Source organism: Octopus bimaculoides, chromosome 6 (assembly GCF_001194135.2).
Source record: "Octopus bimaculoides isolate UCB-OBI-ISO-001 chromosome 6, ASM119413v2, whole genome shotgun sequence".
Classification (NCBI taxonomy): Eukaryota; Metazoa; Mollusca; class Cephalopoda; order Octopoda; family Octopodidae; genus Octopus; species Octopus bimaculoides.
In genome coordinates, this window is record NC_068986.1 from 72,705,808 (window position 1) to 72,719,470 (window position 13,663).

The following is a 13,663-nucleotide window of genomic DNA, read 5'->3' on the forward strand; positions in this document are numbered from 1 at the left end:
GCATCTTTGTCATTGACTTGATTTTCTTCAACTGGTGAACCATTTTCCTTTGGTTCCGGAGTTCTAGACTTAGAACGGGATGGTGAAGGAGACCGTGACTTAGATTTACTCTTGCTTACTGATCGTGACCGTGGCGTGTTGGATCTCGAATGGCTAGGACTCTTGCTCCTGCTTTTACTGGGACTGCGGCTTGCAGACTGCCTACTTCTTGATCTAGAACGAGATCGAGACTGTTCGGAACGAGATCGACTATGATGAGACCCAGATCTAGAACGAGAGTGAGACCGGCTCCTTCTGCGTGACCGAGATCGAGACCTTGATCGGCTACGTGAATGAGAGCGAGAGCTGAAGAGAAGAAAAAAAAAGCAAGAATTTTAGAACTCTACAAAAATTTACATCATATTTTACAAATTGGCATCTTTCCAATATTGACACCTGCTAAACACGTTACAATTTGTTATTCACAACTCTTTACTAAGGTTTTTACACAGCAGAAAAAAAAAATAACTGCATTTCTTTATCATTATCAAATATTAACTTTTTATACAGTTAAAAAGACATTTACATTGTAACACAAACCTATATCTACCAACACATTTAAAATCATCTTACCTGCGCCTACGCTTACGTGGTCTGTCTTCAATCAACCTTATGTGCCTCCCATTAATCTCTGTATCATCCAATTTATCTAAGGCATTTTTCATATCTGAATATGTGGCAAACTCTACAATTCTGACAAAAAAAGAAAAATATAATATCAGGAATCTAAAAGCTTAAAACAGCAGGATATAAAATATATACTAATTTACTATATGAGAAGTAATTAAGTGTTATGGAACTAAATAATACATAATTATACTTTTTATAATAGCATGGTATTCACTGAAAACCAGAAAAATTAAATAATGACCATGAACTTACCCCTCATTTTTACGGTCCTTATGAGCATCAGCATATGTCACTTCACCAGCCTGTCGCATATAGTCTTTGAGATCCTTTGAAAGAACAGAAGCTATATTATAAATTTTAGTTAAAACTTCAAAAGCAAAATAACCATTCTATCTAACACTCTCACATACACTCAGATCACACAAGACACCTACCGGACAAATGTTACTAGAACAGAAATGGTCAAAGATTACAAAACTACATTTTAAAGAAAGCATCTGGTAAAAGTTCAGCTGGTAGTTACAGACAGGAACAATATGTTACTGAACAGTAACCACTAAACTGAGCTATAAACCCCAGGACCAGCCAGCTGAGCTGGACCAGCAGTGAAGTTTATTATTCAGTGTTGCAAAGACAGCATGTAAAAGTTCAAGCTGTTACAGCCACAAAACTTATGTTGATTTAATGAGAAACTCATTTCACCGAGTTCCTTGAATCTTTCTAAAATATATATCCAAATCTGATTTTGGAAAACTGCACCAAATGTTAAATAGTTTGCTTTAACAAGTTTCCTAGTTATTTATCATTATAATTAAAATTTTAAATAATTTAAATTACTCTAGAAAAAAATGTAAATATGAAGATGAACAGTGAAATTTGAAAATTAAAGTATCTTTAAATTATATAAAAAATATTTAAAAAAAAAAAAAAAGGAAAAAAGACTTAATGCCAGATGCTTTATAAAGTTTATATAGTAAACTAAACTAAAAACACTGATCACAAAATATGAGGAGGATTACAATTACCTCTCCTTGTACATTGCCATGTTTCTACGTCATTCACTAGCCCTGATAGATTGACCAAGTGACATCTAATGGATGCGAGCAACCCTATTGCCAAAAGGAGAAGCAGCTTTGTGTGCGCCCATCCAGCCAGGATGGGGAAAGAAGAGGTAAGAGGTAACAAGCTTGCACTGCCTGTGCACAGCTGCCGAGGAAGCGGTGGCACCCGCCTGCCACACAGCCAGTCAGTTCAGAGTGGACTTCCCAGAAGACCAACCACATTGTGGGACTTCAGCCAGAGTGGAATAACGACAAGTACCAATTGGAAGAGTGGACCAGTGCAAAATAAGCGGAGCCAACACGTTCTGTAAGATGGTTCTATTCCAAGCCAAAAGGGAGCCAGCACGTAGGAAGAGGGCAGGCCACCCTCAGTTGGTTAGAAAGGGAAAACCTCCAGCCAGCCAGAACTTTAGCGCAACCCCAGATACATCTGATTGCTTTGAGACCACTGCCCTCACGCACTCAGTATTTTGGACAGGCCAGTTCAACCCAAAAGCGTCTCATCGGCTGTCATCTGTACAAGCTTTCAGGGGAGAGGAAGAGTAGTTACAAGTCAGATGACATAATTAGTACACATTTCTAATAAAAAGGGCTTTCAGTATTTGTTTTGACTATACTTTTTATGTAAATATTTTATTACATCCTCAAGCAAAATGCATCTCTGATAAAAAGATGTATACCATACACACACACATATTTAAAGCATTCACTCTCACATGCAACTTTTACAATTTAAGAAAGGAAACCGTCATCACTGTACATTCATGCTGAATAAAACTATTCAAATAAATGTAAAGTGATGTCAGTCCTTTGGATATTTTGTCCCAATATATTAAATTTTATGATTGTTTAAACAAGAACAAAACAAACACTTTAAAAGCCCCTTTTTCATAATGTAATAACCATCACAATATTAAAAATAACAAGAGATTCAACATTCCAAGTTTGAAGCAATACAAGCCTTGGTAATTAAACCTTATTTAATAAGTCACCTTAGTTGCATTAATTAGTTGTCTTTTATAATAGGAAGACATTGGAATAAAAGAATCTCGTGTCAATCAAATATTAGGGATTCTGTAGAAAATAAACAAAAATTAGGCCCACTATAAATATAATCAACACTAAAACAATCAAAGTGAGATTAAATTAAAATTATTGTGATGTGTAATTGTCCTTTTTTAAAAAGATAAAACACCACGGAAGTGAAACCAAATTGGAAAAATCTTGCTTGAAAATCAAATACATCAACTTTTAAATATCAAGCAGAGTGCCAATTTAGCATCAATATTTATAGTGGGCCCACATAAGATACAAAACAATCTAGGGAAGTTGGCAAACATAATTACAACTACATATTCCACACCCCAAAAAATGCCCAGAACGAAGGAGAAAAGGGACGTAAATAAAATATTTTTCTTTCATCCTTTCCTGGGACATTTGCTGTCAACACTGGAGTTTCCATCTTCACAAGAAATCTTGTTTCTGGTCGTCTTAATCACATTGCTAGATAATTCACAACTCGAGTTAAATCAATCGGCAAATGTTCTCAATAGAAGTTGCAAATCCATTCTGATCAGTTTTGGTACATTTTTAGAGAGGGGGGGAGGGAAAGAGAATTACACTAGTAGCTTTAAACCAACCCACAAAGTGGTCCCTTTTCAATAAAAGAAATTTTAAGTGAATAATTAAAATCAAGTACAATGCAGTTTCAACTTTAAACATGCATTTTCCTAATCAACACAATATGAATTTACAACAAATATGAAAAAAAAAAACAAATATTACAATTTTAAAAATAAAACAGCATTTACTAAAGCTTTAAGATATTCTCTACAAAATCTGCCAAACTAGGTCGGACAAGTAAATAGTAATTGCTAAATTAAATTAATTACTAAACAGATTCCCAAACCTAGTTCAGCAGATACATAAAGTGTCGCTGTTGAAATACATAAGATAAGAAAAAAAATCAAATTCATAAATACCTGCCAACTGACTCTAGATGATAAATTTTCAACTATAAGTCTGAACTCTGTCCTTGTGGGAGGCCCATACCTGCTATGAATTGAGAAACACAAAAAATCTGAAATTTTGTGTATGATCAAAAACTGAAAGATGCAAGCTCCTACTGTAAAAGTATTTTGAATGTTCTGTCCCCAGGGAATGCCATCCCAATTCAATTGAATGATACTAACAATGGCTTTGTGTAAATACAGAAATTATTACTTGACCTTTGGCAGCCCAATCAAGATCATGGAAACAATGGCACATTTTCACTAACCTGCTGTTAAAAGCATTAAAAATTACAGATTCAAAGCTTAATTTACAAAGGTGGTTATAATCTGCAGTCATGCATACATTACACAAGACCATATTTCTAAGTTCATTATACTCTTACAATTAATATACTTGAGCATTTTAAAACTTGTAACTGTTCACCCACTACACAAAAACACTATATCAACCTAAGCTATTTAGAAAGAGCACCAAAAAAAATGATATCCTCACTTGTCTCTGCCTCCTCGGCGACGGGGTGGAAAGCGTGAACCCCTATCTCTATCACGCCAACTTTCCTCGCTCCTTGGTAACCCACGAGCATGTTCCACAATCACTCTGGATAAAAAGATCAGCAACTTAAGAAAACATTTACTATAAAACATTACAAAAGAAAACCATTTTAAAGAGTCTTCAACTAGTTGTACATCAAACCATACTTCCTAATGCACAACCACTTTTCCAGGAACATCATTTAAGTTTGACTAAATATAATCATGGATTTTGCATTGGTAAATACAGTCAACAGAAGCTCCATACATTTATCTTAAAATCCTTGCTATTTCCAGTACAAATTCTATCATGCAGCACAATTTCTACATACCTATGCAGTGTTTTTTCTCCAGTCTACCCAAAGTTCTAATTGCCTATCTGCCAATAATCCAGTTTTAACTGGCATACCTCATTCCAATTTCTAAAACATTTTGCAATCCAAGCAATTGAGCAAAAACTAGACTGAACTGAATATTCTTTTAGAGCTAAATTTCACCTATATTGTTAGCATATAATCACTTCTCACAAAAGCCTACTCTAAGACAAAAAAAAATTCACACATAATAGTGCCTTGCACATTGGAAGAAGAATCTGGAGAAAGGATACAATACATATTTTCAGGAAAATAAGAAATTAAAGAAAACTTCGAACTAATTTATAATAATTTCCTTGACTTACCTCTCACCACATAGTTCTTTACCATTTAACTCATATACTGCATCATCAGCATCCCTATAATCTTCAAATTCCTTTAAAAAAAGGGGGGGAAATGTATATTCAAAAAAATCATTCGAAAGGAAAGAAAAAGGGTTAACGTTCATAAAGAATGCAATTGTTTACATTAATGTAACGGTGAAACACTTTAAAATTACAAGGAATTTTCGATGACTAATTAATGAAAACCAAAACTTCAGGGAAATCACTTACAACAAATCCATAGCCATTTTTCAGCATGATGTCTCTGATTCTACCGAATCCGCGGAAAAATCTCTCCACATCTTTCTCTCTGGCATGGTAAGACAAACGACCAATATACACTCGAGTTCCCATCTGGAAAGCAAACAGGAATAGATTTACTTATGGTGAAACTTGTTAAAAAGAAAATCAAATCTTATCAAACCAAAGATAATAAGAATCCAGCTATTTATCAGCTTAAAATTACTCACACGAGAAGTAGCCACGTCGTCCATTGTAGTTTATATCGGCTGAAGGGAGACAGCAGGATACTCGTTCAATCAAGATAATGGAGATAGTGTGTGTGTCTCGTTAGTCACACTTCACTATTATTGGAGTATCGTTAAATCGGTTGATCTAGGAAGGAGTCTCAGCAGATAGATTACTCTGTAGTGATAGTAGCAGCCTTAGAGAGGAGGGTTGTGTCACACGTGGCGCCTGGTACCTACACCAACTTTAATAGTAGTTACTGGTAAACTTAGTTGTGCCTAGACAGAAAACCAAAGAACACTCAGAAAATGATCCATATACTTCAGGTGGGAAGGGGGAACCACACATAGTTAGTGGCGAATTAGTGTAAAAGTCGAATAAATTAGAATACATTTTGTCGACTTAATTTTTCATCGTAAATACAGAAAAATTCAAAAAAGTGAAAATAACATTTCTAGCGGTAGGTTTACTTTTGAGTTAATTATCTCGGTAATGCTCCATCATAATTAGTTAAAAGTTGGTGGATTGATCCAAAAGATCTAATTTTTCATCATAATGGGAAAAAGGATTCTATAACAAAAGTATTTTTATACAAAATTTCAATGATACCGATTTTGCTAACGATTGTGATTTCATTTTTTCGAGTTATTTAATTGAGTTTTCGCTCGGAGGTGAGAACAAATTTTTGAGCTTAAAGCCTTTACTACCCACAACTATGAAAATAAACGTATTTTATCTAGTTAATATTAAAACAAGCTCGCCATTACTCAGCAGAATGGGGTCAACGCAGCATGCTGCTTTTTTAGGTCATCCAATTGACGGCGGCAAGTCACGTTGAAAATTAATGCGAAAACCTCGTTATTTAAACTACACTAGTTAAATGTTTGCTAACTTTTCCGTCTTTAAACATGATTATTTGTTAAAGATACAATAATAAAAAAACGTTTTAAAAAAATAATCAAATAAAACTACTAAACACGGAAAGGGAAAAAATAATGAAGCAACATCCAACGTAAAGGTTTTTTTTTTTTTTGAAATATACAAGTTATAGTTAAACATCTAAAAATGAAATTTTTATAATTGCGGGGATAATGTGAATAATGATTACATAATCAATTTCTATAAGTAGTCTTTATATGGTTCCAAAATAATTAAGGCCTTTGTGGCGAAGAAGAGTAGAAGGAAGAAGGCGGAGGTATTTAAACAAACAAAAAAACTGCATCAAGCGGGAAAACCATTCTACAATTTACAAAATAGAAAAAAAATTCAAAGTTTTAATTTATGGTATAAGGATATAAATAAGGGGGAAATGGCTATTTTTAAAATGATTAGATAAAATTAGTTCAGATATACTAATTTGAAACACTATAGCAGAGGACTAGAAGGTAAAAACAAAAAAACATTGTCATAAGCGAATGGTTTTTGAGAAATATTACATGATGAGACCTAACATTATTTAAATTTGATAACTAGAGCAATTCAGAAGAGAAAAATAAACTTATTCAAAGTGTAAATATTTGGTTGACGTTTATAAAATGTGGAGTTAGTGGTCTGTTTGTATTTAAGATAGAATTTAATAAACTGCTATAAGAAGATACTGGATTTATTTAAAAGAATGTTTCAAGTGAAATGTGATTTGTTTCTGTAAATTCATCCTTTCCTTCTACACTAAGTCGATGTGCAATTTGAAGAAATTTATAAGGAATGGACAAGAATTAAAAGATAAAGCTTATAAAAGTGATTCCACATGCAATGATTCTTGAGAGATTCCGGGTCCAGTTTGTAATAGAACAGAAAAACTTGGATAGAAATTGCCGGTCAAAGTTAACTTGATGATGAGTTCATAAATATTGTTCGCCAGCTTAGTGAGAAAATCTGCTTCGAGAAACTAGATTAAATTTAACAAATAACGTGATTTTTTTTTAATATATATATATATTTTAGAAAACTAACATTAAATAATTTCGATCAACTCATATATATTAACGGTAAGATTTTGTAGTAATCAAATTCAGATAATTTCGATTAATATTTCCGTTTTTTCTTCTACACAGAAAAACTACAACTGAATAATAGATAATAGCAAAATTGTATTAAAATTAAAATTTAAAATATTTCCTTCCAGTTATCCAAAAAAAAAGATGTTCAAAAGATGAATTGGTGAGAGAAATTAGAAATTAAGTGAAATACTTACATTTCACAATTAGTCAGCTTGGAAATTGTAATAATGACCGGCAATAAAGAACAATAAGTACAGAAAAGAACCGGCCTTGATGAAAGTTTCACTTAAAAGACGTGGTACTTGTAGATATATACACACACATACAGAAACGTATAGAAAGACATACACATATCGATATACATACATACACGTCTTTCAGATTACATATGTGGGGATCACTATTTTGCTGCACGGGCTGAAAAACGTTACTTAATTTCATATATCTTCTTTTCTTTTTCAATTTTAATTAATGAATATTCTACCAAATATTCTATCTAAAATTTTCATATATGCTGTACAGAAGTTTTTTCAATAATTATTTTTGTGAAATTTAATTGTTCATTCGTATCATTATTCACTTCCGGTATTGTGTTAGATTACGAACTAAATATTATGAATATTTTTTTCTTTCATAATTAAAAAATTTTCAGTCAGAAATTATCCTAATTATTTTAAAGGAATATCTCAAAAATTATTAGGATACTTTTAAAATAAATTCTAATTATTCATATGAGTGAGTGTATATTGCAGCACCATCACTCACGTTTACTGCGGGATTTATGTTACACCCCACCCCTAAAAAAAATTATTATTGTTCTAGAAGCTCGGTTTCAATTTTGTTTACATGCGAAGAAAATTATTTTTCGTTCTTTCTGTTAATGTATTGGAAGTCTGTTATCGATTTTGACTGCTGCACTTTTTATATAGATTTTTTCTTCCTCTTAAATGTCTTTATTTTATTTTATTTTTTATATTCTAAACTTTTATAAGACAAATAAAAATTAAATGGCGGGAAATTATTTTTTTTATATAAAAAATAAAATTAAAATTTATAACAATTTGATAATAAATTGTAATTTTTATTAATTCATCACTTATTTTGGTATTTATGAAATAGCAAATAATAAAAAATAAATAAAATATAATTATTACTTGTAAGAATAACGGAGTGTTATCGTGGTTTTCCGTCGACACGAATAATGGCGGGAGCCCCCCCACGAAGTAAGAGGAAAGTTATGAGTGAGGTTTTATTTGCCGCTACCAGACATTATTACCCTGGAACGCACTCGATTCGCCATATTGGGACTTGTTATTCTGGCAACATCGCTCTCGATGCGGACAGACTTAACAGGGACGAATCGACTCCGAAGGTATGTCGTGAAAGATTTGTATGTATGTACATATATATCTATATATAATTTTTTTTTCTCTCTCACTCTCTCGCTGCCTGACACGGGTGGCAAAAAGACATGCAAACCCAGTCTTTTCGTCGTGTAGTAGCGTTGTTATTTTTACACTAGCTGCTTTCTCTAAGCTGTTAGTAATGTAGCGGTCGCTGCTGTATTGCTGATAATTTTCTTTCGTCGAAACAGGATTTTATGTATCGCTTACTGTTTGTCTTTGAATTTTTCCTCGGCAAATATTTCTATAGATCTGGTAAAGTCAGCTGTCACACGAGCCCGTTTACTAATCACGAACTAATATAAATAAATATGTGTGTATGTGTATATATTATACACACACACTTTCCCTCTAATTCGTGAGTTTTAATTATATTTAGTTGCATCGTATCCAATCCTGCCAATGATTAAATACACTCGAGTCACCTTCGTTATTTATCTTGGTCAATTTTTATTTTTTTAAGTATCTCTGTTTGATAATTAACTAAGATGTGAACAACTGAAGAAGTAAAAAGTCCCTTATTAACATTGACGTAATGATATTTTTCTTGTTTACCCTTCTCAGAAGTCTGGTGAAATCTAGGCTTTTCAACCTTGTAGACTGGATCCAAATTGACAAGCCGATCCTTTTTAATGTAAATGCTTGTATTTACCTTATTACTCTCAGCTCAAAGTTTCATTACCTTTCGTGAACAACTTCCTTAGTTGTTTATCCCTAAGTTCTTAGATCTGATCAAGTAGAGCTGTGTGTTCCAGCCGTGGTTACTCCCTTTTAATATACCAAGGACTATATTACCCAATATCCCACTTTTTAAAACGATAGCGTTATAATCTGAGGGAGATTTGGCTGTTTTTCCTAGCAATGGAGCAACCGCCTAAAGGTTCCTAGTGTTTTCTAGACAGCTATTAAGTCGTCTTTATCTAATTTAGAGTAATTTCACTTGGCTAAAATTGAACTTGTGTCTCCAGTGTGATTACCAAATCTTTTCATTAAGGTAGTCTTGAGAGAAAGATTATTGTAAAAAAGAATTATTTCATTTTTGATCAAAGATTGGAATCAATGTTCGTCTGCTGTGTTTTATACAGTATTGATATGGCATTACTTTCAAGACACATAAACCTGGTTTATTTCACAAGATTAATTGATTCCAAATCACGCTGTGGTATTGAGTCTTTTTGATACTTTCATATTAAATAGGCGTGTATAGTATGTAACTGATTACTAATTATGTAATAATTTGTTTTTTTTATATTGGTTACTAATCATGTAATAATAATAGTAAAGATTTATATTCATTACTTATTATATAGCAATATTTTGGCAAATTCTTGTTTGCTTGGTTCAAGATGTTATGTCCTGTTCCTCTTTGTGTCTTGGATGTTTCCTTGAATTTTATTCTCTACAAAAGCCCTCGATGATAACGGCCACTAAATTGTTGCTCGGCATACTAACAATAGCTGCTAAATATCCCTCAATTTATATCTTATCCTGTTGTTTTGAATTTTAAAAAAATCGTACATTAGATAATGTAGACTTCGATATTTTTAAGATGCAGTGATAAAACTAACACTTTTAATCATTGGTCTTGTTCAATCAAAACTGACTGGGAATGCTACTCCTTCCCCTTCTTCAATGAATCAAATTTGAGATTACAAGCATTCGATATATTTGACATGTATATAGTTATCAGCTAAATAGAGGGATCAAAGATACTTTGACCTTCATTTCTTACCTCTTCAAGATATCTAGCATTCATTTGATTGCTGGTTATCATTTTGTAGTAGCTCCTTTATTAACCACAGGGGCTGGAAACATGAAATACACAATGAACCAAAGCCTTGCGAGTGGATTTGTTAGACAGAAACTGAAAGAAGCCCGTCATGTGTTTGTGTTTGTCCCCACCACCGCTTGACAACCGGTGTTGGTATGTTTACTTCTCCGTAACTTAGCAGTTCGGCACCAGTGACCGATAGAATAAGTACCAAACTTTTGAAAAAAACAAGTACTGGGGGCGATTCGTTCGACTAAAAATTCAAGGCGGTGCCCCAGCATGGCCCAGTCTAATGACTGAAACAAGTAAAAGGTAAAAGATGACATGTGGAACTGCTTTTTTAAATTAAAATTTTTTTTTTTTTCGTCACTGACGACAGTCTTCTAACTCTATTTGGGCTCTCCCATCTTCGCAAATGGATGATGTGGTATTTATGAGAGAGGGCTTTGCACAAAGTAACCTGACGTTTCTAGACTGGGAGATGTCTCTGCATTGTTTGCTTCTGGGGTTGAGGACGAGGCAGGTTTACCACGATAATGCTTGGTATTACTGGTGGTGTTACTAGCTGGAACAATTACCTTCGGACGCCTCTGCTTAATCTTGGTTTATTGCCACAGAATCGGTACCACAATAGCCTTGAAGGTCTGAGAGGTCATCAAGACTTCTAAATCCATACTAACCCCTCCCAACCTCATATCTCTTGTTCCTTGGGCACTTAACACTTGTTCATATTTACAATTGCATCGACAGACCAATGGTTACTATAAACTATGCTCCTATACTTTCGTTTTGCCCTGCCCTATGTACGAGAGTAAAAGGTTATGGGCGGGTGCTTCCATACAATTTCTGCTTCCCTTTTGCCACATTCTCCATCCACATTAAGTGATCGGCATTTCTTTATATTACTGTCCTTATTCATATGCATCTCGTAGCACAATCTTTCTTGCACACTACATCTAAATCCTCTTATGCTCAGTTTTTCTCTCAACAGATTTATACTTTGTTTACATTTCATTGCACATCCATCAAAATATACTATCTTCATTTCTTTTTAATCTTTTCAAGTCCTTTGCATTTAAGGCCCATGTCTCACCACCATACAGCATTGCAGTTCTAATACAAGCAAACAATCTGCTTTTCACGCTGAGGGAAAATACCTTTGTTGCCAGTAGTAGTAATAGCTTTCTAAACTTTTTCCAACCCATTCTTACTTTGGCTATTATTCTTTCAGAGCAACCATCTCCCTCACTAATTACATCCCCTAAATAATGAAATCTGTTTACTTCTACTGAACCAGCCAAGCATTTAAGAGAATGTATTGCAAGGTTGCTTACAGTGCATACTGCTCCAGTACACCTGTCTCATATGAAGCTTACTTTCTTTGTTAGTCTACCTGTGATTCTACTCCACCTTTTATTGCTTATATTGAGTACAATATACAGAGTTTATACCTACTCCTTTTCTGCATGTCAAGCAAGTCATTTCTCTGAACATATCAGGCTCTTGCCTTCTTTCCTTCTTGCTAAGTTTACCTTGAAGCCTCCCAATTCTAGGTTTAGCTTTCATACCTAGAATTTCCTCTTTAATTTCACTATAGTGAATTAAATCATCAACATAGAGACTTCCAAAGGACAGCCAAGTTTAAACACCTCTGTGATGGCCTGTAGAGCTATGATGAATTGGAGCAGACTTCTACCTTCATGCTAAATTTGTCACTGAAATTGTTGACTGACTTTTTGTACCTTTGTACATAGAGTGTATACCCCTCACAAGCCATTCATCTACGTCTTGTTTCCTCAATGACCAAAACACCTTCATCAAGTCAATGGATGCCAGGAATCGTGGCTTACTCTTAATCAAGTAACTCTGCAGTTTCCTCTGTAAGAAGATTGCATCTGTGGTATCTCTTCCTTGTACAAAGCCAAATTCCATTTTGTCTAAGTCTACTTGTCATGGATCAATTGTGCTATGACACTCCTCTTTGTGACCTTCATAACTGAATTCAGTAGTTTGATTCCTCTATAATATTCTCTCAGTAAGGCATCTTCTTTGCCTTTGTAACAGTTTATGATGATATTGTTCTGCCAACAATTCAGTATGACACCTTCATGTATAACTTAATTTAGCTATCCAAAAGGTAATTATGTATCCTACTTCACCAGATATTTTGAACATCTCCATAACTACCTGTGGTGAGCCTACAGCTTTCCTTCCCTTTGTATCCTTAACTATTTATCTACCACACTGCTGTTATTTTGAATTACAAGTCCCCCTGCAGGTTCTTGGCATTTGATAATTTTCTTTACTGTCACTCTCTTTCTGAGTTTTCCAAGCCTTTCTCTTAACCTTTACTACCCAATCAGTTGTGTCGTTCCACCGCCACAACCTTCAGGCATTGCTCCAACTCCTTGTCTGATCTGTAACTCTAAGCAGGTCATCATCTATACTGTAGATATTCAAATTTTTTTCTCCCCAGTCATGCATTGATTGGAATTTCTCTAAACCTATTCCAGTTGCAGAATCTTTTCATTTTTATATCTTCCTTCTCTATGTCAACTTCTTGTGTCTGCCTAGCTCTGAAATCATTAGCTACAAGTCCATGTTGTAGTTTTCACCAGGAAAGGTATTGATATTTACAATAGCGCTTCTGCTCCTGCTTTCTGGTGGTGAAATGGTTGGTTGGCTCAAAATGTTACAAATTGTTAGATCAGTTGATTCACTGAACTCAGAAGCCTCACACCCTCTTCCATTCTTGAACTATATCCCTAGCTGCTTTGTATATCACAGAAGCCATCATTGTGTTGGCCAACATCATCATCATCATCATCATCGTTTAACGTCCGCTTTCCATGCTAGCATGGGTTGGACGATTTGACTGAGGACTGGTGAAACCGGATGGCAACACCAGGCTCCAGTCTGATATGGCAGAGTTTCTACAGCTGGATGCCCTTCCTAACGCCAACCACTCAGAGAGTGTAGTGGGTGCTTTTACGTGTCACCCGCACGAAAACGGCCACGCTCGAAATGGTGTCTTTTATGTGCCACCCGCAC

At 34.4% G+C, this 13,663-nt stretch overlaps 2 protein-coding genes across 3 annotated transcripts in view; one reads left to right on the forward strand and one right to left on the reverse strand.

Moving 5' to 3' along the window:
- Positions 1-7,832, reverse strand: part of LOC106873382 (serine/arginine-rich splicing factor 6) — an 11,480-nt gene extending 3,648 nt beyond the window's left edge. Inside the window, exons 1-9 of the mRNA XM_014920728.2 lie at positions 7,633-7,832; positions 5,441-5,716; positions 5,202-5,324; positions 4,953-5,023; positions 4,236-4,340; positions 3,713-3,782; positions 922-995; positions 613-732; positions 3-345 (exon numbers count right to left, since the gene is read on the reverse strand). Of these exons, the coding sequence (XP_014776214.1) occupies positions 3-345; positions 613-732; positions 922-995; positions 3,713-3,782; positions 4,236-4,340; positions 4,953-5,023; positions 5,202-5,324; positions 5,441-5,464 (930 nt within the window). The 5' untranslated portion in view covers positions 5,465-5,716; positions 7,633-7,832. The remainder of the gene's footprint in view (positions 1-2; positions 346-612; positions 733-921; positions 996-3,712; positions 3,783-4,235; positions 4,341-4,952; positions 5,024-5,201; positions 5,325-5,440; positions 5,717-7,632) is intronic.
- A 781-nt stretch (positions 7,833-8,613) lies between these two features.
- Positions 8,614-13,663, forward strand: part of LOC106873568 (chromatin-remodeling ATPase INO80) — a 78,177-nt gene continuing 73,127 nt past the window's right edge. The window contains exon 1 of one of the 2 annotated variants that reach the window (XM_052968870.1): positions 8,614-8,832. The gene's annotated coding sequence lies outside the window, so the exon portion shown is untranslated. The remainder of the gene's footprint in view (positions 8,833-13,663) is intronic. The other variant, XM_014921000.2, reaches the window with a different exon arrangement.